The sequence below is a fragment of the Malus domestica genome, chromosome 14, assembly GCF_042453785.1.
Source record: "Malus domestica chromosome 14, GDT2T_hap1".
NCBI classification, from domain to species: Eukaryota; Viridiplantae; Streptophyta; class Magnoliopsida; order Rosales; family Rosaceae; genus Malus; species Malus domestica.
Window position 1 is genome coordinate 30,633,695 of NC_091674.1, and position 21,799 is coordinate 30,655,493.

The 21,799-nt window shown below is 38.4% G+C and overlaps 6 protein-coding genes and 1 long non-coding RNA gene across 8 annotated transcripts; 2 read left to right on the plus strand and 5 right to left on the minus strand.

Moving 5' to 3' along the window:
* Nucleotides 1–64: 64 nt before the first annotated feature.
* On the plus strand, nucleotides 65–1,462 carry LOC103455616 (peptidyl-prolyl cis-trans isomerase FKBP17-2, chloroplastic-like). Its single transcript, XM_008395193.4, has 3 exons — nucleotides 65–564; nucleotides 642–686; nucleotides 1,007–1,462. Exons 1-3 carry the CDS (start codon nucleotides 191–193, stop codon nucleotides 1,362–1,364), a joined length of 777 nt encoding a protein of 258 aa, XP_008393415.1. The 5' UTR covers nucleotides 65–190; the 3' UTR covers nucleotides 1,365–1,462.
* On the plus strand, nucleotides 1,447–4,721 carry LOC103455619 (uncharacterized). 2 transcript variants are annotated; one of them, XM_008395195.4, is made up of 10 exons: nucleotides 1,447–2,020; nucleotides 2,168–2,237; nucleotides 2,426–2,493; nucleotides 2,588–2,649; nucleotides 2,775–2,856; nucleotides 2,966–3,199; nucleotides 3,417–3,545; nucleotides 3,635–3,696; nucleotides 3,776–3,892; nucleotides 4,560–4,721. In XM_008395195.4, the coding sequence occupies exons 1-10, from the start codon at nucleotides 1,970–1,972 to the stop codon at nucleotides 4,609–4,611; spliced, it is 927 nt and encodes a 308-aa protein (XP_008393417.1). In that variant the 5' UTR covers nucleotides 1,447–1,969; the 3' UTR covers nucleotides 4,612–4,721. The 2 variants fall into 2 exon arrangements, with proteins under 2 accessions (XP_008393417.1, XP_008393418.1); XM_008395196.4 differs by having other exon boundaries at nucleotides 4,566–4,721.
* Nucleotides 4,633–9,024, minus strand: LOC103455618 (golgin candidate 2). Its single transcript, XM_008395194.4, has 9 exons — nucleotides 8,722–9,024; nucleotides 7,395–8,510; nucleotides 7,131–7,241; nucleotides 6,894–6,953; nucleotides 6,544–6,601; nucleotides 5,859–6,004; nucleotides 5,439–5,564; nucleotides 5,304–5,351; nucleotides 4,633–5,209 (listed from the first exon to the last, which is right to left on the minus strand). Exons 1-9 carry the CDS (start codon nucleotides 8,773–8,775, stop codon nucleotides 4,874–4,876), a joined length of 2,055 nt encoding a protein of 684 aa, XP_008393416.2. The 5' UTR covers nucleotides 8,776–9,024; the 3' UTR covers nucleotides 4,633–4,873.
* A 416-nt stretch (nucleotides 9,025–9,440) lies between these two features.
* On the minus strand, nucleotides 9,441–11,944 carry LOC103455620 (ras-related protein RABA6a-like). Its single transcript, XM_008395197.4, has 2 exons — nucleotides 11,305–11,944; nucleotides 9,441–9,990 (listed from the first exon to the last, which is right to left on the minus strand). Exons 1-2 carry the CDS (start codon nucleotides 11,526–11,528, stop codon nucleotides 9,537–9,539), a joined length of 678 nt encoding a protein of 225 aa, XP_008393419.1. The 5' UTR covers nucleotides 11,529–11,944; the 3' UTR covers nucleotides 9,441–9,536.
* Nucleotides 11,945–12,983: 1,039 nt separating this feature from the next.
* LOC103455621 (uncharacterized) lies at nucleotides 12,984–13,398 on the minus strand. The gene is made up of 3 exons (XR_011575522.1): nucleotides 13,267–13,398; nucleotides 13,108–13,182; nucleotides 12,984–13,014 (listed from the first exon to the last, which is right to left on the minus strand). It is a non-coding gene; the product is annotated as an uncharacterized lncRNA (long non-coding RNA).
* A 1,556-nt stretch (nucleotides 13,399–14,954) lies between these two features.
* LOC103415366 (probable calcium-binding protein CML27) lies at nucleotides 14,955–15,988 on the minus strand. The gene has a single exon (XM_008353705.4). The coding sequence runs from the start codon at nucleotides 15,776–15,778 to the stop codon at nucleotides 15,299–15,301; it is 480 nt and encodes a 159-aa protein (XP_008351927.1). The 5' UTR covers nucleotides 15,779–15,988; the 3' UTR covers nucleotides 14,955–15,298.
* Nucleotides 15,989–20,382: 4,394 nt separating this feature from the next.
* LOC103455623 (probable calcium-binding protein CML27) lies at nucleotides 20,383–21,452 on the minus strand. Its single transcript, XM_008395199.4, has one exon. It carries the CDS (start codon nucleotides 21,130–21,132, stop codon nucleotides 20,653–20,655), a length of 480 nt encoding a protein of 159 aa, XP_008393421.2. The 5' UTR covers nucleotides 21,133–21,452; the 3' UTR covers nucleotides 20,383–20,652.
* Between the last annotated feature and the right edge of the window lie 347 nt (nucleotides 21,453–21,799).

Genomic DNA, 21,799 nt, shown 5'->3' on the forward strand with positions numbered 1-21,799 from the left:
GGAGGGCATGGAAGGACACCACAAATAGGAGGGCAGACAATCCAAGTCCAACAGAGAGAGGGCAACGCACCATTTAAATTTTCCATCAAATACATGGATAAGGTAGGGACCAGCACCTACTTAATGGAAGAGTTTTTTGGTTCCCCATTTTTCACTAGGCAGCTTCATCAACATTTTTATCTTCTTAGAGATGGCCTCCTTCGGTAGTACTTCCCCATTTATCTCCCACTCTCTAACAAGACCAAACCACTTCTCTCCTTCCTCATCACAAACGCCGCTGCCTCCGCCACAAAATCTTCCACCACAACCGCCTCATTCTCCGACACCAATTCAGCAGCTCAGCACAAGTTCATCCGAGCAGCCGCCGACGCCGGTAAAAGAAGAGCAGCTAAAGCCATCCAAGACCAAAACCAAGGCAGACTCCCCAGACTGGATAGCTTCCACGTTGACCAGAAGGTTTGGGATTGGTGCTGGCCTTGCCTGGGCTGCCTTTCTCACGGTTGGTGTTGTCTCTGAGCAAATTAAAACCCGCTTTGAAGTCTCCCAACAAGAATCAAACACAAGGTTTATAAATATATATATACACACACAAATCCAAAATTATATAATTTCATATCATGTGACATTATGTGTTTTTGCAGGAATGCTGAGAAAGAAGAAGAGGTGGTGTTACCTAATGGCATAAGGTACATTTCTCTTTCATACATAATGTAGCTATCATGCACGTAATCACATCAGAACTCCGAAGTTAAGCGTGTCGAGGTAAGAACATTACTAACGAAGTACGGTTATCTTCCCTTCTAGAAGATCTAAAAACGATTACGATAATATTTAGCAAAATTAAAAATTAAAAAGCTTTCTTTCACAGGAATCACTTTACAAGAAGCACTTGGATTAACAGCAAGTGTTTCCTATACACGTTGTTAGAAGAACTTTTGAGCATAAATGTATGTTATATAAGCAATTTCAAACGACCCTGGTTAAACACATGCATTTTTCAATGTAGATACTACGAGATAAGAGTGAGCGGCGGAGCTACTCCGAGGCCGGGGGACTTGGTGGTGATCGACCTGAAGGGCAAAGTAGAAGGCAGCGAACTAGTTTTTGTGGACACATTTGAGCGGGAGAAGAAGCCATTGGCTCTGGTGGTGGGGTCCAGGCAGCCATACAGCAAAGGAGTATGTGAAGGGATAGAGTATATGATGAGATCCATGAAGGCAGGTAGCAAAAGGAGAGTGGTGGTTCCTCCAAGCTTGGGGTTTGGAGAAAATGGTGCAGATTTGGGTCGTGGTCTGCAAATTCCTCCTTCTGCAACCCTAGAGTATATTATTGAGGTTGATAGAGTCTCAATTGCATCTGCATGAGGAGGATCATTCATTCTTTTGTGTGTTAATTGTATATTTTTGATATTGCTAAAAGGAAAAAATGTGTAATAAATAATTTGGGTTCTTATTTTTGTTGATTTTGTGTTGTCTATGAATTGGTTACGTATACGATTCAACTTGGATTGCGTATGTCCGGAACACAATTTAGTACATTAAGTGTTATAATACAAGTGATTGTATATTTGAAAAAAAAAATTCAACCACTTATGTTATGACACTTGACATACGTAATCACATATTAAAAAAATTTCTCGGATTGGAAAATTCCGGTTTCAACCAATTTCGAGTAAAATATGTCATCCATTAATTTCCTATCAAAAAAATTGGATAGGAAATTGATGACATTTTAAACTTTAAAACAGAATATTTCCTTTTTAGCATCTTAGAGAGAGAAAGCGAGAGGAAGAGAGAGAGAGAGAGAGAGGGAGTAATGGTGTTAAAACTGCAGCCACAAATATTTTCCTGTTGTATTGAATTTTCAGAGAGCTTCCTTTCCACATTTGATATCTCAGCAGCAGCAAGCAAAGCAGAGCAAGCAAAGCATAGAGCTTTTTGTTCAGAAGCAAAAACCCAGAACAATTTCCATGGGAAAAGTCTTGGATTCCAATTTCTTAGCTCTCACTGCTATTGTCACTGTAATTATCTCTCTCTGTCTCTCTGTCTCTCTGTCTCTCTCTCTCTAAAGCTTTCTTCTTTTTTGTTCTGCATGCTTGTTTTCCTATTAGGTTCATTTTCTCTCTCTAGAATCTCTGAAATATGGTGTTTTTTTTTGGTTGATGAAGGTGGGGTATCAGTTGTTGTTCTTCATAATCACTGCTCTTCTCAAGTTCGACAAAGTCACTGACTTTGCTGGTAATTCTTCCCTCTGAATTTATTTCCAGACAATTTGATAGTTTATTAACTTAATTTCCTGCTTATCAATACTAATTAGAAACTGATTGGATTGTTTGGTCGCCAAGAAACGCTGTGACTGGATTTTGATACATTTCTGATTATTTTGTGTGTGTAATTATATTTGTTCTTCTTTTCACCTTTCACAGGAAGTACCAATTTTGTTATACTTGCTATTCTGACTTTGGTTGTGAAGGGGTCATGGCATTTTAGACAGGTATTGTATTATTAATTTCTTCTCAAAAGTGTTTAATTTGCTCGTAGTTCGCGTTGATACTGGATAAAGAAAATCTTGATGTTCTTGTTTTCAGGTAGTGTTGAGTTTGCTTGTGATAATATGGGGTCTTCGCCTCGGGTTGTTCCTACTGATGAGGTATTTTGTGATGCTTTTTGTGTGAATTCGGCGTACTTGAGGCATTACCACATGAGTATGGAGTATAACATTACCTATATCGAAATCCAATCGCAATTTTAATACACAAAACGTTTCCTGATCAGGATTTTGCAATGGGTAGAGGATCGGCGTTTTGATGAAATGCGTGGTAATATAGGGAAGTTAGCAGTTTTCTGGATATTTCAGGTTCTCTTGCTTTCCCTGCTTCCGGCTTTTATTGTGCATCATTGCGTTGTGCTTGTTCTCGGAAGGACAAAGTTGATTTGATTCTTAAAGCAACCTGTTTTTTCTGCAGGCTGTGTGGGTATGGACTGTGAGTTTACCTGTAACAGTTGCTAATGCAAGCAACAGAAAACCATCACTCCAAGCCGCGGACATAATTGGATGGGTTATATGGTTTGTCGGTTTTTCAGTTGAAGCTGCAGCGGATCAGCAAAAACTGACATTCAAAGGTTCACCACAAAATAGAGGAAAGTGGTGCAATGTCGGACTATGGAAATACACTCGCCATCCAAACTATTTTGGTGAGGTAAGTATCGAAAAGTTCTCCACAAACGTTTTTAATTTGATTGTTTGCGTCTTCCATCATATGCTTGCATTGTCTGCTTCACATATTTACAAATCATCCCGTAACAAGAGTCACAATTGCATCGAAACATCATTCATCCAACAAACTTCGACATGTTAGTAGCTTTGCATTCATTCTGTCAAAGTTAAATGAAACCTTGATAAATGTTGTTGCTCAGATATTCCTTTGGTGGGGAGTGTTTATTGCTTCCACGCCTGTATTGAAAGGTGCAGAGTGGCTGGTGATTTTTGGACCGATCTTTCTCACGTTGTTGCTTCTTTTCATCAGTGGCATACCGATGCTTGAGGTTTGCTTCTTCCCCTTTCTTCTGAGCTCATTGCAAATTCATAGCACTTGAAGAGTTGTAACTTACAACGTCGGGTTGAACAATAACAGGACTCTGCAGACAAGAAGTTTGGAAACGTGGACGAATACAGGCTGTATAAAAGATCGACTAGGTAAACTTCAGCTGTTCTTTTGGTATTTGTTTTTCGAGTATGAACTGTAATAACTGAAGACCAACATATTTTGTTTCAGCCCTCTGATTCCGCTACCTCCGGCTATATACAAGAACTTGCCATTGTGGTTCAAATCGACTTTTCTCTTTGAGTTTCCTCTCTACAGTCGTAATCTTCCTCGGGAAGAGCCAAACTGGTGAGGCTACAATCTGTTCGAAGTTATATAGTTTCCGCCCGAAGACATAACCCTAAACTTATCTTGTGCTAGTGTTGAGTTCATATATTTGCTTTCTACAATCGTAACACAAGTCTTCCACACATGGAAAACACTTAAACAAGAAGCAATTTAGCCCTGGTTTGGTACTGAGGTGATTCTGAGTGGCTATCAAAAAGTGGTTTTTTTATGTTTGGTAAACATTCAGCTTCAGCTTTTTTTCACGGTTTTGGGTGAAAAAAAACCAAAAACACAAAGCTGCAAAACCCATCTTTGAAAAACCAACTTTTTTTCACATATGTTTTACATAAAAGTTTATCAAACACTATAATATTGCTATTTTTTATTTTTTCAAAAGCACTTTTACAAAAAAGTTTACCAAACACTCTGTTGCTTTATTTCACGCTTATTCTCACAGCACAGCAGAAATAATTTTTTTTCAAAACACAGCAATACCAAACCAGTCGGAAATCGACAGTCTAAAGTATCGATTGGAAGAAACCTTTTGGAAAATCAGGGTTTGAAACAGTTTGTTCCGTTTGGAAAACGAGTGATCTTTTTACTAGTGCGTTATCGTTTTTGCTAGCATTATGTTTTCATGTGCCAAACTGTTTGTTTTAACTTGTAAGACGTTTGCCGTCTGTGCAAGGTGTAGAACAAGCCCGGTAGAACGAAGAAGCGACGGATTGAAGAGTGGCTAGCTTACGATACTTTTGTAATACTTTGAATTGTAACGATTGTATGCATTTATTCGTACTTCGATGAAGTATAATACTACAGTTGAATGGAATATGGACTTCTTTCTCTTCTACCCTTATCTACACTACGGACGTAGGAATTCAAACTTGGATACAGAGGTGGGCTCGCTGCCCTAGCCAAACTTGACTGCCCCTATATTCACGGAAAACGACCGGGATCGATTGAACCACAAAAAAAAAAAAAATACAAACACATTATACTATACTATACACCAGCAGTGTTGTTAATGTTTTCCAAGGATATGACAGACCCAGATTTGATCTCATTTGAAGCTTGGGAATGGGACATTAGAATGTAAATAACCCACAAGTGAAGGCACAAGAAGTAAATCCCGGACCATATTTTCGCAGTCGGATTCCTCCTCAAAAACACTACTCCGGCCAAGAATATGGACTCCAACTGCTGAAGTGCTGAACCCAGGTGCTTCCTGCCTGACCGGATTCTGTCTTCGAATAAAGGTCTGCCTGATTCTATGTCCCTTGATGAGGTAGCGGAAAATTCGGTCAATGACTTGCTTTCATCTAGCAACCTTGAGACAGCCTGCATAATGCATAAATTTAGTACTGTCCCTCGGATACATCATCTTGCGGAATAAAGTTTCACGACAAAAGAGTTATCGGTATAATCAACATACCTCAATTCTGAACATAAGAGTTGCCTTCTCTGAGGAGAGAGCCTCAACCTGATTAGGGTTTAGGGTTTAGGTAACCAGATAAAACCTCTCACTTAAACGACCGAGGGAATTAAGAATGGGGTTCGAATGACAAACCTGGGCTTGTTTATGAATCAAATGGTCAGTCATCTGAGCAAGCCTTCGCTTGAGCTCAATTTCTACTTCTGTTGGATCATCTATCTCTTTCCTTGTGAATTCAATGTTTGCTTCCAGCTTCTGTGCCTGAAACGTAACACGTAATTTATCATGTAAATGATTACGGAATTTTACAACATGAGGGCAATACATGAATCATCAAACAGTTCTATCAGGAAACGGCATTTAATCAATGTTGTCAAAGGCTTTAAACCATAAGCTTATTATAGTTCAAGCTCTATCTTTTCACACTATTCTATCAAGTTAGCATCCCATCCCAAGTAAATATTAACACACAAAGAGCAAACGGGGGAAAGACATAATGGATCAGCAGTTAATAAACCATCACAAGTTTTCAATATTATAGTGAAATTCTCTAACCTTATCTTGCAATCGCACAACTTTATCGGTAACAAAGGCATACTCTGCCTCCAAAATCTCTCGTTCAAGTTCAATCCCTTTTGACGCTGCCATTTTCTTTAGAGATAATTTTGTTTGATGAGTGTCGGAGATCTTCCTCCTGAGCTCTACAAGAAAAAAAAAAGAGTTCCACATAATGATACACCAAACACAAACATGGATTTCAACATTGATAATTTAGTTTGATGAGTGTCGGAGATCTTCCTCCTGAGCTCTACAAGAAGAAAAAAGAGTTCCACATAATGATACACCAAACACAAACATTGATTTCAACATTGATAATTTAGTTTGATGAGTGTCAGAGATCTTCCGTACTTTATGAAATTATTCACTGCTTTGCTATATAAAGTCAATATGAGGCCAAAAAAGAAGTCGGTCTATTCTTAATCTACTAAGTAATATCTCTTAAATTCAAGCACACTTCACCAAAACACAAATGAAGATCGTTAAAGGGGATTAGTTAACCAAATCCTGTGACTATTGTTCACAGGGGACTGATCAGAACATTTATTATACTTAAATCCTTTAGCAAGAGGTAGCCCTTGAGATCAAATTTATATTTGAAAATGAAAAAAAATAAATGAATTTAAATAAGTTTTCTAGTTTCCACACCCAATACATTAGTTTGCGATTCTAGAGAACCTACCTTCCTGGTTCACTTCTTTTAACTCAATTTGCTGTCGAAGTTCTGCTACCTGATTCGCCTGGACTCCCAAAAGAATAAAAGAAGAAAAAGGGAAACATTTCAGCAGGAGTAAAATACAAAAACAAAAGTATTGAAGTAAGGCAAAGCACACGAGAAGCGTTTCAAATTCCCAAAAATTGAAATGAAAGACAAGAAGGAATGATTTTTACAGTATGATTTCATCCGCCATATTTGAACCATCAAAACAATTTAACCACCTGGACAACTCCATTGCTCAAAACTTCAATTCAGAAGATTATAAAATGTCCATTAGGACCACATCAATCATTTAAATCAGGATACAATCATACCTCTAATTGAAGATTCCATTGAACATTGGCTAGGGATTTTGCAAGGTCTGCATTTGCAGTCTGCAATCAATTTTAACATTTAGTAATAAAAAAATCCTAAATATGAGCACGGACTAAAAAGGTCAACAAAAAGGGAAATTCGTACTTCTAGACGTAGTGGTAAAAAACATGAACTCAGAATGAAATAGAATATTTTTCTAATACACACAAGAAACAGATGGAAAAAGGTTGTAGTACCTCCAGTTTAGCCAACCGCACAAAGGCTTCCATTCTAGTGTTGTTATGTTTCTGCTTTTCTAAATCAGCAGCTTCCATGGTTTCCATCATAGTCATTTGCAGCTTTGAAGCCTGAAGCAGAAGGTAAATTTAAGTAATAACATTTTGCGCAATACGATAAAGAAGTTCAATTTCCTTAGATAAAACAACAATGAAAAAAATAGGATTACTGCAGCCAACCTAGGAAGAATGATAAGAACAAAATCCTAATAATCTTATTCTTACCTCTTGTGCTTGTTGTTTCACTTGCTTTTCAAGTATTTTTTCCAAGCTCTGCTTCTCGCCCTCCAATCTGGCAACCATATTTTCCCTCTCTTTGATGGCCTCCACAGCTTTAGCTGCCGCTTTCTCCGCCAGAATCTTCTCCCTCTTCTTTCTCCTTTCCTCCTTTTCACGCTCACTCTCGGAATCAGAACTTGAACCTGAGTCTGTGTCCGACTCGGAGCTCCCATCAGTTACCGAAGTAAAACCTCGCCTTAAATCATCAGAGGTAGAACTTCTAGACGCTTCATTAGACTCATTCTTTCTCAACCGATCACCCACATTCGCCCCTTCTAACTTCTTATTAGAACCCCAATCGTCCTTCTTTACTGAATGTAAATTACCCTCGGAAGAAAGCTCCTTAATATCAAAACGCTCACCATTTTCCTCATTTCCCTTATCTTTTATTTCCTCCAAAGTGTTTAAACCCACATCTCTAAAATCCAACTGTCGTCCTTCCAAAATCTTACCATCACGCTTCAACTCAACACGAGAAGACCTCTCCGGTGTATCTGAAACAGAAAAGCCAGATTCCTCCCCATCACTTACTTTCGCATTCAACTTACTTCCTTCCCCACCACTTGCCCTCCGCGGGGTCTTCACAATATTATTACCACCACTCTTTTGACTCCTCTTAACCTCCAAAACCGACAAACTCGATGTGGAACTGGCACTCCCCTGCCTCCTACCATCCTTCCTCAAACTACGAACCCCGGGGAAACCACTGCCGCGACTCGCGGCAGAAGTAGTTCCCCGATTCGGTGTACTACTAAGGAGTTGAGTCCAGTCACTATCAGTAAGACTCTTCCTTGGTTTCGGAATTCCAACAATCTCTCTATCCCTATTACTGTTACCACTACTACCATCATCATTAATGTTAATCTTGTTACTAACAATGTTTAAGCACGGATCGCTGGTTAATTTTCCGCGATAATCACTAATTTGATTTTCTAGGGTTTTCTTCTTCAACTGATCCTTCAAAGGCACACTGCCCCCCGCTTTCGTCGGAGTCTCCAAGCTCAATTCGTCGGCGATCTGCTTCTCGTTTTTCCGCAGCGACTCCGCAGCTTGCTGATCAATCTGAACCGTCCGTTTCACAATCACACGGATTTTACATTACTAATCCAAACAGATAGAACTCAAAAATTAAATAACACAATTAAAATAAAAAATTGCAGATCGACTAGTTTGTTTCGAAGAATTAGAAAAAAATTAGGACTTTTTTTAATTTAATTTTTGTTTAATTCCATAGTTTTCTGGATTGGGAGGAGAAGGAGGAGAAGAATTGAACCTGTTGGAGGAGAGTTTCGGCGGCTCTGAGCTTGGAGGAGATCCAGTTCGCCATGGTCGTTCTAGTTCAGCGAAAACGCAGCGTTTAGTGTTTCTGGAGAGAATCGAAGTGCATTGTTGGCGAAACGCAGCGTTTTGTATTTGCAGAGGATGAAGGAAGAGGACGGAGGAGGAGGAGGAGGAAGGAGGCGGGGGAAATGGGACGGGAGAACGAACGATGTGATGAAAGGAGGAGAAGGGAGGAGGGTGAGAAATGAGAATGCCCGAGTGACGGGCGGGTGACGGTGTGAGTTCTTGGGCCGTTAGATTTCGGGTGACCGGTACAGATTGTTTTGTGGGTCCCGCTGGGTTAAAGCGATGTGATTAAAGCGGGAGGGAGACTTAACGCGCGTGTTGGACAACGACCGACCAGCGAACGTTTGGTGGTTTTGGGCTGTTTGGTTGCGGTTTATGGTCTATCAAACGGTTAGCCCAACTAGACAAATTAGGGGTGGGCATTCCGGTGTTTGGATTCTTAGGATCGGATTGGATTACTCAGCCGGCAGTCAGCCCGACTAAAATTATTCATATTACTTCATACACATATCATGAGAATATCCGAGAGTTTTTTGTTTTGTTTTTCAAAAAGTTTAGAGGGAGATTGGTTACTCTTGCAACCAGCGTCATAACATACATGAACCTCGAACTGAAATGACTTACGCGTGGCATCTACCACCAAAATTCATGTAAGAATTTACATTGCACACTATCGATGACGGCTGGCAGCACATAATACATATATCGTGAAAATTCATGTATACTTTTAGGTTACACGAACTAATTTGAGCAACAATAACTAGATTTTTTAGTCGCCGTAACTTCAAGATCATCACCAATATGGATGGTTTCTGTCGCACCACCAAGACTTGTACTCGCAGCACTCGTTTCTTCCACTTTTGCTTCCAAAATCTTTTGCCTAGTAATTTCATGAATCTTATAAACCATATCCAAAAACACTTGCTCCACGTTCACATTCTCTAACGCAGAAGTTTCCATGAAGCACAAGCCTTCTGCCTCTGCTAAACTTTTGCCTTCTTCCTCGTCGACCTGTCGAGACTGGCTCAAGTCCGACTTATTTCCGACGAGGACGATGACCATGTCGGAGTTGCCAAATTCGCGAAGCTCCCGCAGCCAGTTTCTCACGTTTTCGAAGGATTGTCTCGCGGAAATGTCGTACACTAGAATGGCGCCGAGCGCCCCACGGTAGTATGAGCTCGTGATTGCTCTAAATCTGCATTGATAAATCAAAGTATAATTAACTGCCACTAGTCCATATTGCTTTTGACTTTAGTAATTAGTACTTATAACAAAAACGTTAACTATTGCAAAAGTGTGTTTGTGTAGGAAATAATTATGCTTATAAGCGCTTTTATAAGAAGTGCTTTCAATGCTTCTTGTAAATGCATCCTGAAAAAGCACCTAATATAGTCTATAAACACTTACAAGTTTTTCAACGCAGTCAAAAGGGTATATTATTTTGCAGGCAAATATTAGTGGAAGAGGAATCAAATCTACGATTTTATGTGCAAGAGATAAATATTTTTAATCACTTAAACTACAAGTCTATTACATCAAAAAATGTTTTTAACCCTATTAAAAAACAATCCCAAACAAACCCTGAATTTCGAAAATTCGCATGGTGTAGATCACACTCATAATATCTTGTTTTATTAATGCATATCAATTGCATGGTCTGTTTTATTTAATTTAAGTACGTTACGTATAAATTGTTCGATGAAGAAACTTTTTCTACCACCTCAAGAATCTAAGATTAAAAAAGTCAACTAGAACAAGTGAAAAGCATGAAACTATTAGCAGGTTCCCTTAAAAATAAAAAATAAAAAGAATGAAACTAGGGTAAAATACCCTAATTGGCGGCCATTTTTACCCTAATTAACGGCCACCCAATGATTAATCACGTAATGACAAAGACGTCCAACAAAACAAATAAAAGGAATCAGATTAACGAACTCCAAACTTTGAGGCAAAGAGTCCAATAAGAATCTCACTTTGAAAGAGTCTCTTTATCATTTATCTTCTCAATTAAATTTGAATTTGTATTTTGTATGTAAAAGGGCCCCACTTAGGAGTATAATTACAACTTTAGACGTTAATGGGACCAAATCATGAAAGGGAAGGCACGGTTGGACAATTGTGTTCGTATCCATAATCCAGTTGCTTCAAAAGATGGACAAACTTGAAAACATCTTTAAACTAAAAAAATATAATAAAATTAAAAAAACAAAAGAGAAGAACATATGAAAATTAGGGAAAACTAATCACATATGAAAATAATATTAAACTTAATAATAATTCTACATAAACGGGACGAAGAATGTGGTTCTATCTATATAACGGATATAAACAGATATAAAACATAAACATGAAAGCGCACGGAAGCGAATAAAATGAGAGTTGACTAACATACGCCTTCAGAATGACGCATGATGTTCTAAACCAACAACAGAAGACGAGAGTTTCTCCCAAAGACTATGATCAAATGAAACACGATCAAAATTAAGAAGATGAAGCGAGGCAGGCATACCTTTCTTGGCCGGCAGTGTCCCAAATTTGAGCCTTGACAAGTTTATCAGCGACCTTGATATTCCGGTAAGCGAATTCGACGCCGATGGTGGGCTTGGAATCCAACCGGAATTCGTCTTTGGAAAACCTGGACAGCAAATTTGATTTGCCAACTCCGGAGTCTCCGATCAAAACTGCCTTAAACAAGTAATCACACTCTTCATCGATCGAATCACCCATCAACATCTATGCTAATTAATTACTTGATGATCCAATTAACCACAACTGAGAACAAGTTAAGAACACTTCGAAACAAATTGGAAAGAAGCAAAGCAAAAGGAGAGCTGGAGGAAGAGACGTTTATGTTGAAATATATATATATATATATATATATATATATATATATATGTATGTATGTATGTATATATATATATGTATGTATGTATAGATAGATAGGTTTTTGGGATTGTTCATTTGCTTTTGGAGGGTGCCGAGTCTCTTTACATGTGAAAACGTTGAAAACGACATCATGAGTGCCTCCGCAGGCTGTCGAGGTTAGTACGTGTCATTAGCACACGCTAAACAAACTTAATCTTTAATTCACCACAAGTTTTTCTTCTACGCAAATTACAACAGATATTGTTAGCGAGAAATAATTATACAAAAATCTCAATTATAGTGAAATAATTGTTCAACTAATATACAAAGTCGTAGTTTTAGTGAAGAGTCGTTTGTTGTTGCTCTCAATCTATTGAAAGTGTTCTCGTAAATTGGGAGTTAAAAACATAAAATGATATTGAAGTCATCGCAACTCAAAGTATTTGCTATTAAGAAACACATAGAAGTCCATCACGAATCCTCAAAATTGTATTGCTTTCCCTTTAAATTTTAATGCGGAGAGTCCATCATGTTGTCTTTTTTTCTTTATATATTTTTTTTGTCGAAAAAGCAAGCAATTTCCTTAAAAAAGGTCACTAGCGACCACAAAGGTGTCGGCCGAAGAAAACGAACTTCACGTAGAATTCAACGAAGGTGTTTGCAGTGCAAAAATATATCAACCTTCAACAAGAAAAATACTCTTAACCAAATTTGGCTACCAAACCGTCAGACCTAAAAGAGGCAACAGACTAATATTCATGTGACATGTTACATGTTACATGTGATTAGATTTACATTTACTTGGTACAACGATGGATTGAGGCCTTGAAGCCCATTCCCTTTTTGGGCTTCAATTGGACACAACGGACACAAACCTATCTGAATTGTTTTACTTATTTCCCTTTGTCCACAAGAATTGAAAGGAAAATCTTTCATCCGCGACAGCAACCACCCAAAATGATTATTTATTTACAATTCGGACATACAAAATTAACATCATTTTGTCACACAAAATCATCGTAGTTGCTGCAAAACTCTTTATTAGAGGTGGACTCTGCAACTACGTGCCAATAATAAAAAGGGTATTAACAAGTGCTTCAGAATATATTAAGGAGTGCGTTAACAATTGATTTGACAACAGAGTTGGTTGATTAGAAGTTTGGCATACCAAGCATACAGAGCCTCCAAAATGTTATAAGATGCCCATACTTTGCTCCCATAAGAAAGAACGGAGCTACTTGTAACTCAGAAAAGTTGTGCTTCCATTACTAATCACGCAAAGCAAGCAATTCCGAATTCAAACACTGCCTTAATGTTTTGTTTGTCATTACCTTGAGGGTCATGGATGGCTCTCCTGAATTAAGCCGAAATAAAAGAATGAGCATTGGATACAAATGAAGCCCCCTGAAACAAAGAAAAGAGTGGCCGAAAGGGAAACAACAAGTACCTTTGACAGATTGAATTGGAGACAAATGAAGCACCCAAAAACAAAAGTCCGATTTGGGAAATCCTGAAAAAAATGCTGAAATGATTGAATTGGTTAAGATTATATGTTTTTTTTTAATGTGGGAAAAGTAAATGAGAGTAGCAGTAGACTAGTAGTCACCTAAAGTTAATTCCTTTGGCAAAGCAAGAGGAAAGGAAGAAGAGAGATTGATGGGGGGAATGATGACTTCTTTTAGATCTGGTGTGGACTGGGTTCTGAGAGAAGTGGCGAGACTGATAGTGAGAGAAAGGGGAGGGCAGGATTGGAAAATTGAAAGGGATAAAGGGGTCAAATTATTTTTGAAAGGGATAAATTGCAAATCTATTGGGATCAAGGGAGCCCAATGCCCCCGCATTGGCTCCACTACTGATTTAGTTGAATCAAGAAATGGTTGCCTGGCTGGTGTCCTACTGTGGATGAGCAAGCGGAGATACATCCAAATTGATGGCCACGTTAGCCCCAATTCCATTCATACCAAATCAATAATGGCAAGTTCTCGTTTTTTTTTTAAATGGACCAGCTAATGGTCAAGTCGCAATGGTTCATTTTCTTGGATGTTTGAAATACTTATAGATACATTTCAGTCTCTTTCTGACGGTTATCATGTGATTTATCGGTATTGAGAATTAAACATAAGATGAATTGTGTAGAATATAGATATGGAATTCTCTCCAATCAATAATAGTAAGTTCCAAAAAACAAATTTGGTAATATTATGATGTCTTCGTAACTTCTCCGAAGAATGGATTGTTGATGCTTCAAGGAAAACTACAATATTTTTTTAGAAAAAGAGGACCACATTCATTAAAAATGGTCCCCCTCCTGCGCAGTAATTTTTGCTGTAAGGCTTAAATTTCTCGTTGCACTGCAACCTCAACTTGCAAATCAAACCTATCCTTTGAAGTGGAACCACTTCGATCAATTTGGTTCACGGATTAGAGGCTTGAGAATGGGTACAAAATTCCCTTTCGATTTGGATCGTAGTACAGAGGGGCTATTTCTTTTGTCTGTGATTCGAGAAGACTTAATTATGGCAAATTTCATACCGAGAAGAATGTCTAGAGTTTAATAAGATCAAAATAAACTTATATTATGTTTTTGTGAAATATTTCGTATGAATGACGTAGTTGACTGCCTCTACTCAAATTTTTTTACTCTATTTGAATTGGCAACTTGACTTGAGCGATTAAACCTAAGAATTTCTCTTAAGATAGAGCAAAATATTTAGCCAAAATTCTATTGTACTTCTGCGTGTGACATGCATTAATACAATAAAGCATTGAATGTGTGAATAAAAATCTAACGGTCAAGAATTCAGGTGCATCTTATAATTCAAAGGAAAACTAATGAAAAAAGCTTGAAAACTTTGAGTTTTAACGATAATGACAAAATAAAGGGTAAAGTAAATAGTACCAAAATTGATTTTTTAGTATAAAAATATAATTTTTTGTTAAAATAAACGGTATCTGTAATTTTTTGTTAAAGTTCTCATAATTCAATCCATACAATAGAATATAGGAGTAGGGTCATAATTCCTAAAGTTTTGGCAACTTGGCAGCCCAACCACGTCTGAACTCTGTTCATCGCGTGTTGCACCTCCCACCAATCCCCGTCTGAGAGTTGACTCGTCAACGCCCCTTCTCATTGCGCCATTGACGGCTACATCTCACCACCCCCACTACTACACTAGCTCGGTAGCTCCGCCGCCGCCCACCACCTTCGGCCGCCAAAAACTAACTTATTTCTTCCCGTATTTTCACATCAATATTCTCAAAAAGCAAATCAAATCAAATCAAAAGGGAAATTAATAGCGCAATAACATTCATTCAACCAAAAGGGTCCAAGCGAGAGAGGATTTTCTCGAGAAACAAACAGAAAATAGAGGGAAATGTGATGCGATTTCGAGCAAATTAACCACAATATAATCACAAAAACTACACATATTAAAGAGAAGGATGAGATCAGATCCCATTTTTCGATATCCACATCCAGTTGATGATCTAATCTACACGTATATTATTTCCCTATATTTCAAAAGTTAAGCCCTAACTTTGTCAACTTTCAAGGGATGGAGTTCGGATTTAAAATCAGCTTCTAGATTGAGAGAGACGACTACGTTGTGGCGGCACTAGACGGCGGCGTTAGCGGTGGTTCAGTTGGTGGAGACGCTGTGTCCCATCATCTTCTTAAACTCCTCGAAATTCACATTCCCGTCGCCGTCGGTATCGACGGACTTGATCATCCGGTTGCAATCCTCGACCGTGCAGGCCATGTTGAGGCGGCTGAGCACCAGGTGGAGTTCGTTGGTGGAGATGAGGCCGTTGCGGTCCTGGTCGTAGAGATCGAAGGCGTCCTTGAGCTCAGCGGCGCCGCCGTCCTTGGAGCCGGCGACCCAGAAGGCGTTGAACTCGTCGAGGCAAATGAAGCCATCGTTGTCGGTGTCGAGATCGACCATGACGCGCTTGAGCTCGTCGCCGGATACGTTGGAGCCGAGGGCCTTGAGGACGTTGCCGAGCTCGTTGACGGAGATCTTGCCATCGCCGTTGGCGTCGAAGCTTTTGAAGACCTTCTGGACCTCGTCGGTGACGACGGGCTTGGGACCGGTGGAGGTTGGGGCTCCGTTGGTTGCCATGGTTGCTGGAATTTCTGGCTTTTTGGTAGTTGTGTGTTCTCAGAGCTTTCAGAATTCAAGAGAGGAAGGAGGAAGTATGTAGGTTTATATAGCAAAAATATGATGGTGGTCGGGAGAAGTTGGGAGGGAAGGAATTTTTTTGTAGCCACCAATAAAAATGCCGCCAAGAAAAGCGGGGAAAATTATAGAGAGAAAAAGAAAGGGGGACAAAAATTAGAATTTAAAAATGATAAATTATATTAATGGCCCTTGAATTATAGTTCGTATTCCACTTTAGAGCTAGTTCACTCTTAAAAAATAGAGTAAATTGTAATTATGGTCCCTTAATTTTAACTCAATTGGAGTAATGATCTATCAAGTAAAAATTCATTACCATTAGTCTCTCAACTCATCAAAACGTGTGGATATGGTCCCTCAACTAAAAATTCATTACCATTGGTCCCTCAACTTTAATTCCACTGAAGAAATGATCCCTTAATTTTAACCCAATTGTAGCAATGGTCCTTCCAACATAACTCGTTTTGCCAAATTTTTTGACGTAGTTGACGAAAATGACCATAATTACATACTTTGATGAGTTGAGAGACCCTAATTATATAAATGGTTATTCAAACATAACTTATTTTGACAAAATTTTGATGAAATTGATGAAAATGACTATAACTACACATTTTGATAAGTTAAGGGACCAATGGTAATGGATTTTTAGTTGAGGGACTATTACTCTAATTTGATTAAAGTTGAGGGACAATTGCTACAATTTACTCTAAAAAATAAGCTGGGCAAAGTTCATTTAATCCATCCAAATGAATAATAATTGACCTGATTAAACAGTTATTGGCCAAGTGCATCTCCATTCTTAAAAAAATGAGTTGGTCCAAAGTCTAGTCAATTAGTATTAAAATATTATTAATTTTTGAGTAAATTGTAGCAATGGTCCCTCAACTTTAATCAAATTTGAGCAATGGTCCTTCAACTAAAAATTCATTACCATTGGTCCCTCAACTTATCAAAATGTGTAGCTATAGTCATTTTCATCAATTTCGTCAAAATTTTGTCAAAATAAGTTATATTGGAATAACCATTTATATAATTATGGTCCCTCAACTCATCAAACTGTGTAATTATGGTCATTTTCGTCAACTACGTCAAAAAATTTGTCAAAACGAGTTATGTTGGAAGGATCATTGCTACAATTAAGTTAAAGTTAAGAGATCATTTCTCCAGTTGAATTAAAGTTGAGGGACTAATGGTAATGAATTTTTAGTTGAGGGACCATAGCTGTACGTTTTGATGAGTTGAGAGAGCAATGGTAATGGATTTTTAGTTGAGGGACCATTGCTCCAATTGAGTTAAAGTTAAAGGACTATGGCTACAATTTACTCTTAATTTTTTTATATAAAAATTATTTTTAATTTCTGATAGAATTTGTAACCAATCTTATCACCTCACGTGTCATTTTCCGAAAGTACAATTTTTGCAGAAGATGGTTAGGTATTTATATATATATAATATCGTTTAATTTTTGTCGATATTTTTAAACATTTTTTTATAATTTTTATTAAGTTAATTAATTTGGACCGTTCGATTTCAAAAAGGTTGAAATTCAACGGCCCAAAAGTGGACACGTGGCCCACGGTGAGATTTTGACATTTTGTTTTAAGTTTTGAATGAGAGCCCACGCGTGCAAGTATCACACACGCTAGCCGCAAAAAAATAATCAATCGTAGCTGACGTCAGCATGATGTTAGATAGGTCGGTTCCTCACTCAGCCCATTCTGGGCCGGCCTAGAGACTAGGGTGGACTTTGGGCCGGTCTATTTTGTGGGGTGGAGTGGGTTTTTGGGGTGCCAGCCTATTTTTTGAGACTTAGGTCAGCTTCCAAAGGAGGGGTGAACTTGCTCTTAAGTTCTTTCAACTTTTAGTCTAATTTTGAGCTCGTTTGAAATGCTTTTGTAAAAATGCTACTGATTTCGAAAAGAAGAACGTGGCAAGTGTATATTTCATAAACATAAAACACTAAATTTATGTGCCTATAAATATGTTTAATATTTTGTGTCAAACATGATCAGAAACTCTTTTAATTATTTTATAGAAATTCCGAATATACCTAAGTTTCATTTCATCTTAACTTCTTCTCGAAACTCAGCGACCAGACTTCCAAATCTTCATTAGTTTTCTTTTTGTATACCACATTTTGTTAACGTAGATGCTCTTAAAGTTGATCATGTGCACTGCACATTAAGAAATTGACAAAAGATTGTGGCGAAATGGAATTGACCGTTTGGAGATATTGGCACGAATTGAAATTTAGAGAGCTCAAAACCAAATTAAAAGTTTGGGGAGTAAATTAAAACAGTCACATTGTTAAAATTTTCCCCGTCAGAATTGGAGTGTTAAATAAACGCGAAGGCAAATAAGGCAATGGAATCTGATTCCTTTGAATAAATGTTGGCGTGTGGGATCAAATTTCAAAGCGCTAACGGGGGCATGGGAGCTTTTATTCCACTTTCGAATTTGGGAAAGACGAAGCTCGGAGGAAAGCAGGGATTGGATATATGGTTGGATGTCAATATCTAACACTACTAGTTTGGCTTTTCCCAAATTTCTTACGTCGACTAGACATACAAATTCATTTTCGAAGCATTCGTATGCCTTATAATTTTGATCAAGTAAATATTAAACTCGTCTTTCACGAAATTTAAGTTAAAAACTCTTAAATTTCAGATAGACAGGTTATAGGTCCACTCCAACAATATTGATATTGTCTCCACTTAACCACCTACTCAATCCGTCAATCCGTCAAGTATGAGGTACAAAATTCCCCTTCGATTTGGATCATATTACATAGGGGCTTTTTTTTTTTTTTTTTTTTTTTTTTTTTTTTTGTGATTCGAGAAGACTTAATTATGACAAATTTCATACCGAGAAGAATGTGTGAAGTTTAATAAGATCAAAACAAACATATGTTATGTTTTTGTGAATGAAGCTGACTATCAACCGCCAAGAATACAGGTGCACCCTATAATTCAATCCATAAAAAAGAATATAGGAGTAGGGTCATAATTCATGAAGTTTTGGCAACTTGGCAGCCCAACCACGTCTGAACTCAAAGCAACTCCACCCATAGAGCCATCCCCCTGGCAATCCACTATTGAATCCACATTTTTTAACAGTAACTGTCTTTAATGAATAGTAACTGCCATTAATAAACAGTAATTGTCATTTGCATCTCCACCCTTGGAGCCCTCCTTCCTGGCAATAGGCAATAAAATATTAGTTTTTTTTTTGTTTAAATAATACAAAATAAAATTATTTGTAATTTCGGATAAGATTTTTTAAATCGTTCTCGATGCGCCACGTGTCATTTTATAAAAAAACAATTATTTAGTGATGGATTTCAATAAGATTTTTATCCAATGTCATCGTGCCACGTGTCGTTATCTTTTGAGAATCTTTGACGATAGATTTCGATCAGATTTTAACTCGTTCAAAATTACGCCACGTGTCATTATCCGAAAAGATAATTATTGGATATCGATTTCGATAAACGACCAATTCGTACCTGCATCAGTAGTCATTTTGTGGAAAAAAAATTGGATTGAAACTTTGAGATAAAGATAGGAATTTGATTGAAAGCGGTTGAGAAAATATGAAATTGTGGTGTAAGGTAGATGGAGAAGAAGTAGTATTTATAGAAAAGTAAAAACAATTTTTTACAAATTTTTTACAATTTTTTCCGATTTTTTCCATTTTTTTTAATTTTTTTTTAAAATAATTAATCTTTGCCGTTGAATTTAAAAAAATTTGAATTCCAACACTCCAGATTGTGCCACGTTTCACAACGGTAACTTTTCTTAATTTTAAAACTATTTTTTCTTTATTTATAAAGCATATTAATATCGACCGTTGATCTCAGATCGAACGGTTGATATTAAATAAGATTTGTTTTATTTTTTTTACCGTTGAGATCCAACGGTTCAAATGAAGGAGCCGTTGGGATGGACCGTGGAAAGCCACGTGGCTTCCCAACGGTAATTGAGACACTGCAAAAGGCGCCTGATTTTTCTAAAAAGGTGTTGGGCGACGCGCCCCCACGCGCGAGTGGGGTGCACGCACCTGACAGAAAAAAATAAAAAATGGGTGAAGAGCTCGGGCTCACGGGCTGTCACAAATTGACAGGTCTTCTGCTCGGGCCTTCTCCACGAGCTCGGGCCCTTCATGGCCGGAGCTGATTGACAGGCCCTCGGGCCCTTTCTTCTCCCCTGTCCCCCGGCCTACATGCAAGGCTGGAATTGCTCTCAGTTCATCGGGTGTTGCCTCCCACCAATCACCGTCTGAGAGTTGACTCGTCAACGCGCCTTCTCATTGCGCCATTGACGGCTACATCTCTCCCACCACCCCCACTACTACACTAGCTCCGCCACCGCCCACCACCTTCGGCCGCCAGAAACTAACTTATTTCTTCCCGTATTTTCACATCAATATTCTCAAAAAGCAAATCAAATCAAATCAAATCAAAAGGGAAACTAATAGCGCAATAACATTCATTCAACCAAAAGGGTCCAAGCGAGAGAGGATTTTCTCGAGAAACAAACAGAAAATAGAGGGAAATGTCATGCGATTTCGAGCAAATTAACCACAATATAATCACAAAAGCTACACATATTAAAGAGAAGGATGAGATCAGATCCCATTTTTCGATATCCACATCCAGTTGATGATCTAAACACGTATATTATTTCCCTATATTTCAAAAGTTAAGCCCTAACTTTGTCAACTTCCAAGAGATGGAGTTTGGATTTAAAATCAGCTTCTAGATTGAGAGAGACGACTACCGTGTGGCGGCACTAGACGGCGGCGTTGGCGGTGGTTCAGTTGGTGGAGACGCTGTGTCCCATCATCTTCTTGAACTCCTCGAAATTCACATTCCCGTCGCCGTCGGCATCGACGGACTTGATCATCCGGTTGCAATCCTCGACCGTGCAGGCCAAGTTGAGGCGGCTGAGCACCAGGTGGAGTTCGTTGGTGGAGATGAGGCCGTTGCGGTCCTGGTCGTAGAGATCGAAGGCGTCTTTGAGCTCAGCGGCGCCGCCGTCCTTGGAGTCGGAGACCCAGAAGGCGTTGAACTCGTCGAGGCAAATGAAGCCATCGTTGTCGGTGTCGAGATCGACCATGACGCGCTTGAGCTTGTCGCCGGAGACGTTGGAGCCGAGGGCCTTGAGGTCGTTGCCGAGCTCGTTGACGGAGATCTTGCCATCGCCGCTGGCGTCGAAGCCTTTGAAGACCTTCTGGACCTCGTCGGTGACTACGGGTTTGGGGCCGGTCGAGGTTGGGGCTCCGTTGGTTGCCATGGTTGTTGGAAATTTCTGGTTTTTTGGTAATTGTGTGTTCTCAGAGCTTTCAGAATTCAAGAGAGAGAGGAGGAAGTCTATGGGTTTATATAGCAACAATATGACGGTGGTCGGGAGACTTTGGGAGGGAAGGGATATTTTGTAGCCGCCAAGGAAAGCGGTGAAAATTACAGAGAGAAAAAGAAAGGAGGACAAAAATTAGAATTTAAAAATGGTAAATGATATTAATGGCCCTTGAATTATAGTTCGTATTCCACTTTAGTCCTTTCGACTTTTAGTTTGATTTTGAGCTCGTTTGAAATGCTTTTGTAAAAATGCTAGTGATTTCGAAATGAAGCACGGGGAGTGTTTATTTCATAAACATAAAGCACTTCAAGTGTTTTTTATGTGCGTATAAATACGTTTAATATTTTGTTTTAAAAATGATCAGAAACTTTTTTAATTATTTTTTTTTGAAATTCAAAATATACCTAAGTTTCATTTCATCTTAACTTCTTCTCGTAACTCAGCTACCAGACTTCCAAATCTTCATTAGTTTTCCTTTTGTATACCACATTTTGTTGACGTAGATGCTCTTAAAGTAGATCATGTGCTTTGCACATTAAGAAATTGATAAAAGATCGTGGCGAAATGGAATTGACCGTTTGGAGATATTGGCACGAATTGA

Bases quoted from the DNA above. Each gene is read 5' to 3' on its own strand.
- LOC103455616 (XM_008395193.4), top strand. From the start codon at position 191: ATGGCCTCCTTCGGTAGTACTTCCCCATTTATCTCCCACTCTCTAACA. The intron at 565-641 runs GTTTATAAATAT...GTGTTTTTGCAG, and splicing joins CAACAAGAATCAAACACAAG to GAATGCTGAGAAAGAAGAAG. The intron at 687-1,006 runs GTACATTTCTCT...TTTTCAATGTAG, and splicing joins GTGTTACCTAATGGCATAAG to ATACTACGAGATAAGAGTGA.
- LOC103455619 (XM_008395195.4), top strand. From the start codon at position 1,970: ATGGGAAAAGTCTTGGATTCCAATTTCTTAGCTCTCACTGCTATTGTC. The intron at 2,650-2,774 runs GTATTTTGTGAT...TTTCCTGATCAG, and splicing joins GGGTTGTTCCTACTGATGAG to GATTTTGCAATGGGTAGAGG. The intron at 3,546-3,634 runs GTTTGCTTCTTC...GAACAATAACAG, and splicing joins GTGGCATACCGATGCTTGAG to GACTCTGCAGACAAGAAGTT.
- LOC103455618 (XM_008395194.4), bottom strand. From the start codon at position 8,775: ATGGCGAACTGGATCTCCTCCAAGCTCAGAGCCGCCGAAACTCTCCTC. The intron at 8,511-8,721 runs GTTCAATTCTTC...CGGACGGTTCAG, and splicing joins CCGAAACTCTCCTCCAACAG to ATTGATCAGCAAGCTGCGGA. The intron at 7,242-7,394 runs GTAAGAATAAGA...CTTCTGCTTCAG, and splicing joins TGAAACAACAAGCACAAGAG to GCTTCAAAGCTGCAAATGAC.
- LOC103455620 (XM_008395197.4), bottom strand. From the start codon at position 11,528: ATGTTGATGGGTGATTCGATCGATGAAGAGTGTGATTACTTGTTTAAG. The intron at 9,991-11,304 runs GTATGCCTGCCT...TTATCAATGCAG, and splicing joins GACACTGCCGGCCAAGAAAG to ATTTAGAGCAATCACGAGCT.
- LOC103415366 (XM_008353705.4), bottom strand. From the start codon at position 15,778: ATGGCAACCAACGGAGCCCCAACCTCCACCGGTCCCAAGCCCGTCGTC.
- LOC103455623 (XM_008395199.4), bottom strand. From the start codon at position 21,132: ATGGCAACCAACGGAGCCCCAACCTCGACCGGCCCCAAACCCGTAGTC.